Genomic DNA, 12,709 nt, shown 5'->3' with positions numbered 1-12,709 from the left:
AGACTCTTGAAAAAATTCTAAAGTGGAATAAAACCAATTTTGAGAAATGTTGAAATGTCAGTTTAATCAGAAAGGAAAAATGGAAGTGGAATTGGTGTTAGTTATAAATATGCCTTTTTGTATGACTTAGATAATCAATAATAACTGAAAGATGAAAAAAGGAAATTGAGCATTTAAAATTAATATGGCAAATAAAAGTTCTATAGGTCTTTGAGGATAATTACATATTAAATTAGACCTATTTAACAGAATGCATTACATTATCTTTCTTCCCCCCCCCCCCATTGAAAAAAAAAAAAAAGCTTGCTGCTTGTCTCCCAACAATTCAGCCCTGGGGACAACTTAGTTTATAACAAAAGATTACATTTCATCAGTGGAGCCCAGGGTGATAAAATTAGAATCTTGTGAGAGCCCCTATTTTGTTTCTGATTATCTCTCCTTCTTTGGCTGGGTGGTACCCAGCGGTTTCTCCCCTGCAGTTGGGTTCTTCAGGGGTCATTTGCCTTTTTCACAATCTCATAAAAAAGCTGTTACCATTTAAAGAGGCCACATCTTCCCAATCCATGTTGCTCATACCTTTTCCATTTCCTTGGCAGTCTCTTTCCTAGGAGATAAGGTTTGAATAGTAAACATTATCTTAATTACAAGTCTTGAATTTCTAAAGCACTTCAATTTAAAAATATAAAAGAATATAGAAGAGACAGAGATCAATTTAAAAATTACTTTCAAAAGCAGATCCCATGACACTGTCTGGTATATCCAGATTACTTGCCTACATACATGAATTTTAATTTTTATAGTCGATTGCAATACCCAGATTGCATATACTTAATAATTTTTTAAAGCAACATAAGCTTGATACAATAGATAAAGCATATTTATATTGATATTGCTGAATTTCTAGAGAAAGGAATGGATTGTTTTTTGACATCTGGAAAAAAAATTCTTATAAAGATTGCTGATTTTCTGGAGATTAGAATTAGAATTTTTTTTGTTTTCTAAAAAACGCCGGTACAAAAAGTGGTGGTCTTTGGAGAAAACATTCTACAGTTTTTAATAGCCAAAGAGTTACTAAACCAAAACATTTTTTTAAGAAAAGGAAGAGAGCAGTATACTTGTATGCCAAGAACTGGAAGTATTCTCTGACTTAGTGTTTGTATTTAGCACAGATTTATCAAAATGTTATTTTTCTTGTGGTTAATGTTATCACTAATGTCTATTTTAAAAGCCTTAGAGGGACAGTGTTCTGACCCTAAATGTGCTCTGCAATCTTTTATTACAATGTGTTATGAACAGTATGTTAGGTGTGAACAGATATTAACTAGATATTGCTTTTGCAGGATGTGGCAGACTATGGGTTAAGCTGGTTATATAGTAATAATAAATACCATTTAGATATTCTCTTCTTTTTGAAGTTATAAAAAGTTTTTTTTAAGCTCCCAGTTTTCCTTTTATATTATTTTTTAAAGGGAACTGGAGTGATTTTTTTTTTGTTTTGTTATGATTTTATCTAATTTATCTATTTATTTATTTAAAATTTTATTAATTTATTTTAAGATTTATTTATTTATGCATACAAGAATTGGGGTACAGACCAGAGATGCCGGGGGTGAGAGGATTCCCCAGAGACAGAGTGGGGAACAGAACAGGCAGACTGACTGAAACACACTGCTGAGGGGAGCAACGGGCGAGACAGGAGAGGTCTGCCAAGCCATGTGGGTTGCTCCCTGGCTGGCCTGGGGTAAACCTCATACTGCAGAGGCTTGGAATATCTTCATAGTGCGGTGCTTAACCCCTTGTGCCACCAGGGAGACCCAGCCTGTTGATAACATTTTGTATGGTGACCATCATTCTTGCTCAGAGCTTAGTCTTTTTTTTTTTTTTAATAAAGATTTATTTATTTATGCATACAAGAACCGGGGTATAGGCCAGAGGTGCGGGGTGTGTGTGTGTGTGTGTGAGAGAGAGAGAGAGAGAGAGAGAGAGAGAGAGAGAGAGAGAGAGAGAGAATTCACCAGAGACAGAGTGGGGAACATAACAGGCAGATTGACTGAAAAACACTACTGAGGGGAGCAGTGGGCGAGACAGGAGAGGTCTGCTGCGCCATGTGCGTAGCAAACTGGCCAGGGATCCAACTGGTGCTGCAGTGGCTGCGGATAACTTCATAGGTTGTATCTTACCCCCTTGTGCCACCAGGGAGGTCCAGAGCTTGGTCTTATTTTTGGTTCAGGACAAGCAGTCTAAGGAGATAAAAAGGCAAAACTGATGGTGGTTCTTGGTCGGTCCTTTTCATTTTCTCCTCTTCTCTGCTTTCAAACAGTAGTTGCTTATTTAGTATGCTTTACTGTTCTAATTATCTTTTCTCTTTATTCCCACTTTCCTTGCCTAGGAATTCATCATGAGACTTTTGGGACCCTTGGTAGGAGGGATTTTAGAACCAGCAGTCTTTGGATTAAGTCGGGTGAAAGAAAAGAGGGACATCATTTCTGGGTGTGGGCAAGGCCCACCACAATGCCTTCCTTACACATAGTAGGTACTCAGCAAATACTTGTCGGACCCCTGAATCTTATTTGCACTTTAATCTGTCAATACTAACTCAAGATTTTATGCTATTTTTTGTGTGCATGTGAAAAGCTCAAATTTTGTGGATTGTTATTTGGAATGTGATATTAATATTATTGGATCACTAAGAAATAGAGCTTCTTGGATTCCATAAACTCTTCTTCCTCTGACTTGCTCAGCTTTACTCTCAGAGAGATGATAACTCTGCCTGCTCATTGATATGCTGAGGAAAGAGTTTAGGAGATAATATTTTAATTATTCAAATTTGTAAAGTTTGGGACTTGAGTTTTAAACTACAAGTAACTACAATAATTTTGTAAAAGAAATCATACTTATTCAAAGAATTTCATCAGCTTAATCAGTTGTCACAATAATTAAAAGAACTTTATTGTGAATGTAGGCTTTAAACTATACTTGAGCAGTGTTTGTTGTCTGTTATATCTTTCTTTGCTAGTAAACATTCTCAGTTCCCTGATTTTAATTAATAATTGCTCTATCTTAAATGGTACAATGCATAGGAAAAAAAGGCTCACTCACAGTTTTTTTTGTTATTGTTATTTCAGAACAAAACCTTGTGTGACTAAGTGCAACCATGGTACATCCAGATTCTCCTCAACAGTGAGACCTTCCAAAGGACCAATGACTCTGTTCCCTGTGCCCTTTCATTTTTTCCTACTCTGTAGCTATGTCTCGATCCCGCCATGCAAGGCCTTCCAGATTAGTCAGGAGGGAAGATCTAAGCAAAAAGAAAACCAGCCAACTGAAGAAGACATCCAAACCAGCCAACAAAAATGTTGCATCAGTAAAGACTGTGAACCCTGGAAAATTAAAACAAGTAATTCAAGAAAGAGATGTTAAGAAAAAAACAGAACCCAAACCACCTATGCCAGTGAGAAGCCTTCTGACACGTGCTGGAGCAGCACGGATGAATTTGGATAGGACTGAGGTTCTTTTTCAGAACCCAGAGTCCTTAACTTGCAATGGGTTTACAATGGCTCTCCGAAGTACCTCCCTTAGCAGGCGACTCTCCCAACCCCCAGTGGTCATAGCCAAACCTAAAAAAGTTCCACCTCCTAAGAATTTAGAAAAGCAACATGAATGTAAACATAAGGTACTTAGTGACATGGGAGTAAAGCATTCAGAAAATGATTCGGTGTCAGTGCAAGACCCTCTAAACCCTCCTAACATAGATAATCTAATCAGTGTACAAAATGCATCTTCAATTAAAGGTGAGAGCCAAGAAACAATCCAATCTTGGTCCCAAAGGGTCGAGGATTCCAAAGCAAATACCCCCAATCACTGTGGCCCTGAGACAGAGATTCTTTCTGGGTCTTTGGAAGGGACACATGGTGGTGAAGAATCATTATCTAAGGAGACATTGAATAACAGCGATTCCCCTCAAATATTTGCTCAGGACACCCTATGTGCTCCTTTGCTCCAAAGAGCAGCCCTCAATGTTACCTCTGAAGGAAATCCCAACATTCAATTAGAAGATTTAGGTTCACGAGTAGAATCTCTTAAGCTATCTGATTCTTACCTGGATCCTATCAAAAATGAACAAAGATGCTGTCCCACTTCCAGCTTTAATAAGGTTATTTCTGAATTGGACCTTAGAAACTGTTTGTCTATTGGTGGGTCAATATATCCTACCTCATTAATAAAACTCCTCTTGGCAGGCTCAGAACAAGAAACCCTGGGTGCTAAACCAGATCATCAAGAGGTACTTAAAGCTACCCCAGATCAACAGGAAGTTACTGATGCCGCCCCTGTCCTAGGACAGGCCTTTAGTGCTATCCCACATCAATGGGAAGTTCCTGGTGCTAATATAGTTCATAAAGAGGCTCTCGGTGAGACAACAGACCCACCAGAGGTTCCTGGTGCTATTTCAATCCAAGGAGAAGTCTTTGGTGCTATCCTAAATCAACAAATCCTTGGTGTGGCCAGTGGTACTGCCTCAGACTCACCTCTTTTTCTTCCTGCCCCTCTAAACCCAATTGCTACCTTTAATGCTCTCCCAGAGTGGCCTGAATCCCAGAGCACTTTTTCGTATGGGCTTGATGTCCAGGGTGCTATGCAGATGTTGCCTTTGGGCTCAGGCCACACCCCTCAGCCATCATCAGACTCAGAGATAAGCTCGGTACCTCCAATGATGGCTCTGAGCAATAAAGAAAATGAAGTTCATAAAAGCTTTCTGCCGCTGAATACTCAGGGGTTCACATTAGCCTCTGAGAGAGGACACTATCAGGCTTCACAGGGCATTGCCCAACTCTGCCAGGCTGGTCCAAGCAAATCGGAAGGGGTGAGCTTCCAGCCCAGCATGACCAGCACGATCAACACCACTGTTGTGTCTATCCCAGTGTCAGTTGCCAGCACCTCCTCTTCTTCCTATAAAACTTTGCAACCTACTTTGGAAAAGAAGAAAAGAAAGCGATGCGGGGTCTGTGCACCCTGCCAGCAGAAGACCAACTGTGGTGAATGTACTTACTGCAAGAACAGAAAAAATAGCCATCAGATTTGTAAGAAGAGGAAATGTGAGGAACTGAAAAAGAAACCACCTGCCACTGTGCCTTTGGAGGTAAGGACTGGGAGACCCCTGTGAGATTTGGGAGAGTGATCCGGGTGGCTGCATAAGTTACTTCTAAGAATTTGTGGACCTACCTCAAGTATGACTTGTGCAGCGATGCATTAGTTTATTTTTATTTGTATTTATTTATTTATTTTTAAAGATTTATTTATGCATACAAGAACTGGGGTACAAGCCAGAGGTGGGAGTGGTGGTGAGAGGATTCACCAGAGACAGAGTGGGGAACAGAACAGGCAGATTGACTGAAGTACACTGCTGAGGGGAGCGGCGGGTGAGCCAGAAGAGGTCCACTGCGCCATGTGGGTTGCTCCCTGGCCGGCCAGGGATCAAACTTGTGCTGCAGAGGCTGTGAACAGCTTCATAGATTGTGTCTTAACCCCTTGTGCCACCAGGGAGGCCCTCAGTTAACCTTTTCTATTTCTTTTTTTTTTTTTTTAAGGTTTATTTATATATGTGTACAAGAACTGGGGTACAGGCCAGAGGTATGAGGGTTGAGAGGATTCACCAGAGACAGAGTGGGGAACAGAACAGGCAGACTGACTGAAATACACTGCTGAGGGGAGCAGTGGGCTAGACAGAAGAGGTCTGCTGCACCATGTGGGTTGCTCCCCCCGGGATCAAAGGGAATCAAACTCTTGCTGCAGAGTCTGTGGATAGCTTCACAGTGCTGTGCTTAAACCCTTGTGCCACCAGGGAGGCCCCCTTTTCTATTTCTTGACTTCAATTATCTTTCAAAAAATGCTGACCTCCTATTTGATTGAGCCATTACAAACAAGAAATCAGACATTTGACCAATCATATATTGATATGCATTTTAGGGGTTTCTAAAAAATTTTGTTATTATAAACCTTATTGCTATGAATAATCTCCCTTCATCAAATAATTTCACACATGTAGGAGGAGGTCAAAATCCAATGGCTAGTAATTTAGTGGTTTACAAATATATATCCAAAAACACCTAGCCATATTTTTAGTGAAGAGTCTTCCTTGCAAGTTTCTGATTTGTAACTGCCAAGAGATATCACTGGTACATTTCTCTGTCTCTAAAGGGTATTAGTAAATATGTTCTTTCTTAATCCTGCTCCTCCTCTGCGTTACATATTTTGTTCAATCGCTTACATGTGTCTTGATGGTTACCCAAATTGGAAAATTCAGTCATCTTTTTATTTCAAATTTTTTTTAAAGATTTATTTGTGCATACAAGAGCTGGGGAACAGGTCAAAGGTGTGCGGGGTGAGAGGATTCACCAGAGACAGAGTGGGGAACAGAACAGGCAGATTGACCGAAGTACACTGCTGAGGGGAGCAGCGGGCAAGTCAGGAGAGGTCTGCTGCGCCATTTGGGTTGCTCCCTGGCTGGCCGGGAGAGGCTGTGGACAGCTTCATAGGTTGTGTCTTAACCCTTGTGCCACCAGGGAGGCCCAATTCAGTCATCTTTGATGCTTTCCTCTCACTCTTGTGAGTCTCTCTTTTTCTAAAAGATCTAACCTCTCCCACCTCTCCATTTTCTTAGTTACTTCTATAGTTGAGACCTTTATCTCTTGATGGGACAATTTCAGTGTTTTTATTATCAGTAAGTATTTATTTTACTTCTACTGGGCTGTGTACTGCGGACATAGTCACAAGCGTCCCAGCCAGCAGAGAAGTCAGGATGTTGACTTAGGGCAGTTCAAGTTTTCTTTCCAAAGTCCCGATTGTCCTACTTAAACATATTTAGTGCTCTTCTGTGTGATCTATCTCAAAACAATCAACAACAAAAATTAGAGCAAAACTTCCAGTGACTTCTAATTACAAATGAAACCTAGATTCATTAATGTGGAATAGCAGACCTTTAAGATCCTCATACAAGTGAACTCTTCTGTCTTGTTTCCCATCATTTCTCACATTATGCCGGCAGTCTCAGCAGTGTTTGGATACTTATACTTCCCCAAACTCTCCAAACATGCTACTGACTGCCTGTGTCCTTGTCTCAGTCGCTGGTCTGCCACCCACACCCAGATCCACACCCACCACACTTCCCCCTCAATGTGGTTATGTTGTTCATTTGGAATAGTTTAACTTGTTTATGTTTGTATTCTATTACAGTATTCCCCTATACTTGATGATAATCATTTTTTTCTTGATCTCGTTTTCTCCATTCCCCAAAAGATCACCTCATTGACAAAGCTGATTCTGAAGAGTGTGTTCGTTTGTTCTTTTACTGAACTGCAGCGATAGATAGCTTTATCCACCCAACAGTGCAAGGAGGAGGCAGAGGGGAGCGCAGGCTGTCTGTGGGGACTTCGTCTGAGAGAGCAAGGAGAGTTTTCTACTCTTGCTTCCTGTTTCTCTTGTTTATATCATGTTTTTGAGTTTATACATAATCACAATATATCCATTCTGTTTTTAAGGAACAGTGATGTTGCATGACCATTATCATATATGTCTTTTGGCAAATAGCATGTGCATTCTATTGACTACATTCCTAGGAGGTGAATTGCTGGCTCATACAATTTGCTTACGTTTAGCTTTCATGTAGATTACCAAACAGCTAGTGTTTGAGTTCTACTAGCTCTACATCCTTGCCAACACTTGAAATTTTCTTTCCTGTTTTATTTTTATTATTTTGTTAGGTACATAGTGCTAGCCATGCCTTGCATCTTTGATGACTAATAAAATTGAGCTAAGGATATGCTTGTTAGCCATGAAGTGCCAGTTAAGTCTTTTGTCCATACTTAAATTGTTTTATTCTGCCTTTTCATTATTGATTTATCTGCCATTATGTTTTATTCATATCAATCCTTTTTTTTTTTTTTAAGATTTATTTATGCATATAAGAGCTGGGGTACAGGCCAGAGGTGTGTGGGGTAGGGGGTTGGTGGTGAGAGGATTCACTAGAGACAGAGTAGGGAACAGAACAGGCAGATTGACTGAAATACACTGCTGAAGGGAACAGTAGGCGAGACAGGAGAGGAGAGGTCTGCTGCACCGTGTAGTTTAGCTCCCTTGCTGGGGATTGAACTTGTGCTGCAGTGGCTGCTGATAGCTTCAAAGTGCTGATGCTTAACCCCTTGTGCCACCAGGGAGGTTCCCATATCAATCCTTTGTTTAATTATATGATTGCAGATATCTGCCAATGCTATGCCTCAACTTTTCATGCTTTTGTTTTATTTTGTTTTAAAGATTTATTTATTTATGCATACAAGAACCGGGGTATAGGTCAGAGGTATGGGGGAGGTGAGAGGATTCACCAGAGACAGATTGGGGAACAGAACAGGCAGACTGACTGAAATTATTGCTGAGGAGAGCAGCGGGGAGAGTCAGGAGAGGTCTGCTGCTCGATTGGGTAGTTCCCTGGCTGAGAGGTGAATTCGTGCTGCAGTAGCTGTGGACAGCCCCATAGGCAGCATCCCAACTCCCTGCTCCACCAGGGAGGCCCTTCATGCTTTTCTTTTAAAATAATTATTCCTTGGGCCTCCCCAGGTGGCGCAGCCTTTGAGTGCTGGGCTGCAAGGCTGCCTGCGGCCTCTGCAGCATCGGTTCATACCCCGGCCGCCGGCGAGGGTCCCACGAAAAAAAAAAAATTCCTTTATTGTAAGATTTTTATTTTATTTTATTTATTTTTGCATAGTAAAACTGGGGCATAGGCCAGAGGTATGGGGGGGGGGTGAGAGGATTTACCAGAGGCAGAGTGGGGAGCAGAATAGGCAGACTGAATGAAATACACTTCTGAGGGGAGCAGCGGGCAAGACAGGAGAGGTCTGCTGTGCCATGGGGGTTAGCTCCCTGGAACTCAGGCTGCTCAGCCACAAAGGGCCATGGAGGTGAGAGTGCTGAGACTTACCGCCAGGGAGGCCCTAATCATGCTTTTTAATGAATAGTTTTTTTTATATATTTATTTTATTTATTGATGCATATAAGAACTGGGATATAGGCCAGAGGTGTTGGCGGGAGGAGGGGTGGGGCTAGAGGATTCACCAGAGACAAAGTGGGGAGCAGAGCAGGTGATCTACTGAAATACACTGCTGAGGGGAGCAGCGGGTGAGACAGGAGAGGTCTGCTGCGACATGTGGGTCAGCTCCTTGACCAGGGATAGAGCTCACTGCAGTGACTGGCAATAGCTTGATAGTGCTGAGACTTTAACCCCTGAACCACCAGGGAGGCCCAAGAATAGAAATTCTTGATACTAGTGTAGTCTAGCCTACCAATCCTCTCCTTTATGATAGCTCTTTATGTTCTGTTCAAGAAAATCTTGTCTTTTTTTTCTTTTCTTTTTTTCCCAATTGACAGGGTTCTCTTTTGCTTTCCTCTTAAAAATATCCTTTTTAAAACTGCTCACGTTTATATGTACAGTATATCTGGAATTTTGTGTATAGAGTCAAGATTCATTCCTTTTCATATGGATGTCTACTTGACCAGCAGAATTACCAAAATAACCACCCTTTCCCCTTATCATTTTGTCATAAATTCAGGTTATTGATTAGTTCTGGATCTGTTCTAGACATTTTTTGGCCTTGTGGTCTATTCTTTTGCCTAAATTGTCATAATGACCAAGCTCCATCACTACTTGATAACTGATAGTATAAGTCCTTCAGTTTTACTCTCCAGTATTAATTTGGGCTATTTATTGTTGTTCATGGATGCTTTATTTATAATAACCTCGAGCAGGAAACAATACCCTAAAACAGGTGAACATTTAACACATGGGTACATATTGCTGCTCTGTAATAAAAATGAGGAGTTTATATAGGCTGTATTTTATTTTTTTTTTACTACTTTTTTATTTGGGCTATTTTTGGTTATTTGCATCTTCAATCAGTCTTTAAATTTTCACCAAAAATTTTTACTGGAATTTCTATTTTGTTTATGTTGGATCTGTACTTCAATTTGGAGAGAATAACATTTTTACAGTACTGAATGTGCCCTTTCATGACCATGGTGTATCTTTATGTAAGTCTTATTTAATTTCTTTCACTAGTGTTTTATAGTTGTCAACAGAGTTGTTTCATTACTTTCATTGTCAGGTATATGATTTTTTTGACTTTTTAAATATTTATTTGATATATCAAAGATTGAAGAACATTTATTAACTTTGACATCTAAATATTGGTAAGCAAATCTATTTTATGCATTTATTAGCTGCTTTTTAAAAAAAAATTTATTTATTTATTTTACACAAGAACACAAGTACAGGCCAGACTTGCAGGAGGGTGAGAGGATTCACCAGAGACAGAGTGGGGAACAGAACAGGCAGACTGACAAAATACACTGCTGAGGGGATCAGCGGGCGCAACAGGAGAGGCCTGCTGCGCCATGTGGGATCCTCACCTGTGGGCCAGGATCAAACCGGTGCTGTGGAGGCTGCGGACAGCTTCACAGCACGGCACTCAACCACCTGTGCCACCAGGGGAAGCCCTATTAGCTGCTTTTACTTATTATTCTTGTTTTACTTTTTGAGAGTTGCAGTGAGAAACAGAAAATACATTTCCACTTTACAATGTCAATATTTGGTAGTTTTTGTTCATGCTTATATAAAACCAAATTACATTTTAAAAACAGAATTCTTAGAATTTTTTTCTCTAAGATATACTTAGCCCGCCAAAGCATATGCCATTTCTCAAAATGCTAACTACTATCTGGGTGAAGTAAAAACAATTATTGACTTACCATTTTTGGTCATAGATTACATTTTTGTCTCCACAATATGATAGAATTTCTTTAATTGTATAGCAAAGTAGTCTTCCCAGAGATATCTTTTAGATCAAATGTTTTTATGCCAAGCTTAGTTCAGCATATTGTTCTACATATTCAGAGGTACATATAATTAAAAACACTAATTTTATAACTCATCGCTATCTAAGAATTTTCTCCTTTTTTAAAAAAGATCTATTTATGCATACAAGACCTGGGGTACAGGACAGAGGTGGGGGGTGTGTGTGTGAGAGGATTCACCAGAGGCAGAGTGGGGAGCAGAGCAGGCAGATTTACTGAAATACATTGCTGAGGGGAGCAGCAGGCAAGTCAGGAGAGGATTAGCTTGCTGGCTGGGCATCAGACTCAGGACTTTGAGGTGATAGAGCTGAGCTTAACCCAAGGCCACCAGGCAGACCCCCTTTATATGTTTTAGATTAAATAGCAGTGTACTAGTTAATACTTTAAAAAGTGGTTTTTATTTTTGTGCTCTCTTCTAAGCAATGCAAATTCTACCTGAAAAAATAGTAATACCTACATAGTTCTTTAAAAACAAAAAGTGAGGTAGTAGTATATGAACCATGGACTCTTGTATAAATAGTATAATAATAGTCTAATACCACAGATGTCATTTCTGCATTCATTAACATACTTGCTTTGTTTTATCCATTTTAGTAGGATTGGGGATAGAACAACCTCTTCTGGTCACTGATTTTCGTTGTGTTTTTAAAACAACTAGATCTCATTTGGGCATATATTGTGTATGGCATATGGAACAAATTTTTTCTTGCCAATTCCTTCAATTGAGGGCAGATGTTATATGTCCTTAAATATGCCTCGAAGGAATCTTGAGTCATTACCAAGATTCTAGTAGTATACCTCACCATAGAGCTGTTCATAGAAAAATAAAAGGACTTGCATGTGTTAACCCCACGTGTGTCAAGAAAATCTTACCACTATTAATTGATTCTGACGTGTGGGTGTTAATTTCTGGATCTTGTCACTGTAGTTGAAACCTTATCTTACCATTTTGTCTATGTTATCATATCCAGGAAAAACTGGCTAACACCTTCATCGAGTTATACTTTTATCCAAGCTATACTATTACGGAATAATAGTATATTAGACCATAATATGACACTTACTTGTTACAGAGCTTAACTCCCCATCTCTGTTTGGTCAGAAAAACCTCTTGGTTTTTTATTCCAGAGTAGGATTTAAAGAGCCCACGGTTTAAAAGAACAAAGTTGATGGTTTGAAAGCTGCAAAATGTCATTTACTTATAAGATAGGCTGTTCTTGTGGCACTTTGGTGGGTGTGGCTCATGTTATCAGGAAGAAAAGGCCAGATCTTATCTCTTATTTGCATACTTGTACAATAAAATGCAACTAAATAAATGAATTGAATGAATCTAAGCAATTCAGGTCATTACCCAGATAATGAGACTCAGTGCTTTAGTCAAGAGTATCCACAAAATTTTAGTTAATTTTCATCAATTCTTAGTGTCTGCTAGAGGAACTACAAAAAAGAAATCTTGCTCTTTTTCAATTTAATTATGTTCCATTAATACTGAGTCACTGTTTTTAAATGAAGAGCATGATGTTCTCTTGCCAACAGAGCGGTGGTTAAAAGTAAGATGTTTAAATTCTAAAGCCACACGTCTTTAAGATTGAGGGTGCTAGCACATAATAGGTGATCAACAAATGATACAATAAATGAATGAATGAAATCTTGTCAAAGAATAAAAGATACAGATTATTTCTCATGCCAATGTCTCTTGAAAATAAGTGTGCTGAAAACCATTTATTATATTCCATATCTTAGCAGCTAGTTTCCTTAAACATCTTGGAGTTTATTTCTATACATACTATCTTCAAGTACAAAGATATTAGGA

The 12,709-nt window shown here is 39.5% G+C and overlaps 1 protein-coding gene across 4 annotated transcripts in view; it reads left to right on the top strand.

The window, feature by feature from the left end:
• Positions 1-3,247: 3,247 nt before the first annotated feature.
• TET1 (tet methylcytosine dioxygenase 1) overlaps positions 3,248-12,709 on the top strand; it is a gene marked incomplete at its 5' end in the record, with an annotated part of 131,780 nt that continues 122,318 nt past the window's right edge. For all 4 annotated transcript variants that reach the window (XM_084244628.1, XM_084244627.1, XM_084244626.1 and 1 more), the window contains one exon: positions 3,248-5,137. In XM_084244628.1, coding sequence (XP_084100754.1) covers positions 3,248-5,137 — 1,890 coding nt within the window. The remainder of the gene's footprint in view (positions 5,138-12,709) is intronic.

This window comes from Talpa europaea, assembly GCF_964194135.1.
Source record: "Talpa europaea genome assembly, chromosome: 10".
Taxonomy (NCBI): Eukaryota; Metazoa; Chordata; class Mammalia; order Eulipotyphla; family Talpidae; genus Talpa; species Talpa europaea.
Note: the sequence above shows the minus strand (reverse complement) of the source record. Positions and strands in the feature narration are given on the sequence as shown.